Consider the following 3,689-nt stretch of genomic DNA (forward strand, 5'->3'; position numbering starts at 1 on the left):
TTCTCCCAGCTAACATTTCTTCCTTACATCCCATTCTTGGAATTATCCATACTGTACGTTGGATATCGTATTGTTTTATGGCAAATATAATAATCTTAATAAGTTTCTTTATTTAATAACTTGTGAATCCCAAAAGTAAACTGGTAAATAACAAAATATTAGACATAAAGCTATGTTAGTACATTTAGTAGTAAACTTTTTTCATCTTATGAAAGTGAAGGTCAAGTGCTTTCCATGAAGAGCTTTCTGGATGATAATTCGAACCTTTAACTGTATCTGCTAAACAGTGCAGCTTCTTGGAACATGTAAACATCATTGGATCCCTTCATCACTGACTGCACCACAAACTTTGGTGTCTAAGTCTTCTTACAAGTTATCTATAAAGAATCAAATAAACACTATATGCCAGATTTCTATAGCCATGTTTACCTTATTCAGTATTATATTGTCATTTATAAAAATGTATTTTAGGTAGCAAAATCACAAAATTGGTTTGTTATAAATTGGCATGTATAACACAGAAGGCAAATAATATCATTTTTATTTTGCATTTTAAATGTATGAACTCCATTTTGCATTGTGCAAACAGGAAATATGTTTTATTTTAAACATGATAATTAGAACATATTAGTTTTCATATGTTACTATTGCAAAGAATAATTCCATACCTATTATTTATTTCCTAGACAGACAAGTTTCCTAGGATACCCTCTTTCTCTCCAGAAGGAATCAGAGAAAATAAATGGCCAACCAATCCCTTGTGACAGAATTCCTTCTGATGGGATTTACTGATGATAGTGATATGCAAATTATGTATTTTGTGATGTTCCTTGTCATCTACTTACTAGCTTTAATTGGGAATTTACTTCTTAGTGTTGCTGTGATTTTGAATCCCCCTCTTCATGCTCCCATGTATTTCTTTTTGGTCAATTTGTCATTCTCTGATGTTTGCTTCATCTCAACTATAGTTCCTAAAGCCATGGCTGCTTCTTTGACAAATAACAAGCAGATCTCCTATGGTGGATGTGCTGCTCAGGTCTTTTTAGTTTTCACCTTTACAGGTTTTGAACTTGCCTTGCTGACTGTCATGGCTTATGATCGTTATGTGGCCATCTGCCACCCTCTGCAATATATGCTAATGATGAACTGGGGTGCCTGTTTACAAATGGTGGCTGCTTCCTGGATAAGCACTTTGATCCATGCTTTGTTGCACACCATTCTCACATTCAGGTTAAATTTCTGCAAATTCAATATAATTGAGCAATTTTTCTGTGATGTTCCTCACCTATTAATGATTTCTTGTACTGATACAAGTGTTAGCCAAATTCTGATTTTGGTTGTAGGGATTACTGTAGACTTATTATGTAGTGGGTTCATTTTTATGTCCTATGGCTACATCTTCTCTGCTGTTCTGAAAATTCCTTCAGTTCAAGGCAGATATAAAGCTTTCTCTACATGTACTCCCCACCTGACTGTCTTTTCTTTATTTTTGATATCTGCTGTGTTTGCTTATATGCGCCCCCAAAGTCTTTCCTCCCGTACTTTGGACTTACTCTCTGCTGTTCTCTACACAGTTTTCCCCCCACTCCTCAATCCCCTCATTTATAGCTTCAGGAACAAGGACATCCAAAAGGTTGTGTGGAAAATGCTTAAAAAATAAAATCAGAATTTGCATTTTGTTCAAATGCTTTATGTTTGCAGAAATTGGGGTTAAATTTGTCACATTAGAAGTAAATAAAGAAAATATTGATATTTTTCCATCTATCAATCTGTGAAAGATTTTGATTTTTCACTTTAAAGGTCTGTTCTTCATGTTATTTTTTTTAAACCATCTCTTGGTAGTTATTCTTGGAATTTATACAGTCTATTGGACTGGAAGAGGAGGTAGAAAAGATGTTAGGAAAGCAGTTTCACATATACTACATTACACACATGAAAATAACAGCATAAAACAATAAAACAACTGTTGCTGTCGGCTCCAAATATAGTTTGAGCCTGAATCAGGTTTTTACATTTCTGAAGCAGAGGAAAAATTTGGATGGTTAATGGGCAATTTAATGTAACTTAAATTATTGAGAACCACCTTTATGGATGTTTTTTTTAATATTCTGTGTTGTTTAGAAAACAATATTTCAAAGTGGTAAGAACCTTCTTAACTTAATTCTGTGTTTGCATGACCAAGGTAAAAAAGCAACCGACTGTCCTTTTGATCAATTCACCAGGCATCCCTGTGTAAATGGAGCCAAAATTATTGTATCAGAAGTTGAAAAAGGTTATGATTTATTCCAGTTGTAATATTATTTTCCCCGGTATCTTGAACTTGAGGATGATAGAAAGATTCTTATCAGACTGAGCTTTTTGTCTGCATTCCTGATTTTAAGAACAATTTCAACTGGTATATTCTTTTATAAGTCTGAAACAACAGAGTGTAGTATGTCTCACATAAGATTGGTGCACTCATTGTTCAAAATCTCCCTTTAAGAAAATGTTATGCAATTTTAAATAATGGTCTTGGAAATTGTCTGGGCTATGTAAAATACCGGTTTAAACAACATGGCTTTATATCCTGTGAGAGATTCTTGTTACTATGATGAATTAAAGCAGTTAGAGCCATTTTTTTAGATTGCAAGTGACAAAATTCCCAATCCAACATTAAATTAACACAACTGACAATTTACTTTTATGCTTATTGTGTCCAATGACAACACTCTTTCTCTTTTCTTCAAATTGTATTTTACATGCTTTCCAACTGCTAGGTTGGCAGAAGCTGGGACAAGTAATGGGAGCTCACTCCATTACATGGCATTAAGGATTCGAACCACCAAACTACCGACCTTTCTAATCGACAAGCTCAGCGTCTTAGCCACTGAACTACTACATCTCTCCATTCACAGAATAATGTTAGATAAACCTGCTAACTATCTTTGTATAGATATTGAATAGAGAAGAAAAAATATCTGAATAACTTCATAAAAAGAGTCCTTGGCCTATATTCTCCATTCACTATCAACCCAGAGGTGGGTTTCAGCTGGTCTGATCTGGTACACATGGACCATGCCAGAAATCCAGTGTGCATTTGCATAACGGGGCCTCTGGATGCCCCATACCGGGATGTTCCCTCCCCTGGCCTGCCCTCTGCTCGCTCCCCCCCACCCTCCTGGTCACTGCTCTCTCTCTCTCTCTTGCCCCGCCTGTCTGCATCATGCTTGCCCTGCCAACCCACTTCCTTTGCTGGAGCAGAGGACTCAGTTGTTCGAAGAAGCCCACACTTCCTTCTCTTTGACAAGTGCCTTGCAAAACCAGGACTTTGCAAACCGCTTCTCAAAGAGAAGGAATGGAAGGAGGGAAACGGACTTCTTCAGATGAGCTGAGAAAGGCCGATTTGCCTCTGCTGCTCTGATACACCACAAGGTTGTGTGTTAAGTCCCTTACTCTATATATGACTGCATTCCCACTGACGCCAATATTATTTTTATTAAATTTGCAGATGATGATGACAGTAGTGGGACTCAACTCTGGGTGGATGAGTCTACCTCTTGAGATGAGGTGGACTGGCTGCTTTTGTGACATGGAGACAATAACTTGTTCCTTAACAACAATAAGACCAGGGAGCTTATAGTGGATCACAGCAGTAATAGATCAGTCATCCAGCCCTTGGTTATCAATGGCGACCAAGTGGAGCAAGTGGC

The 3,689-nt window shown here is 36.9% G+C and overlaps 1 protein-coding gene across 1 annotated transcript; it reads left to right on the forward strand.

Annotated features, from left to right (window-relative positions):
* Positions 1-742: 742 nt before the first annotated feature.
* LOC309401432 (olfactory receptor 14A16-like) lies at positions 743-1,660 on the forward strand (the record flags this gene model as incomplete). Its single annotated transcript, XM_081970499.1, has 1 exon — positions 743-1,660. One exon carries the CDS (start codon positions 743-745, stop codon positions 1,658-1,660), a length of 918 nt encoding a protein of 305 aa, XP_081826625.1.
* Between the last annotated feature and the right edge of the window lie 2,029 nt (positions 1,661-3,689).

This window comes from Natrix helvetica (assembly GCF_964273705.1).
Source record: "Natrix helvetica genome assembly, chromosome: Z".
NCBI classification, from domain to species: domain Eukaryota; kingdom Metazoa; phylum Chordata; class Lepidosauria; order Squamata; family Natricidae; genus Natrix; species Natrix helvetica.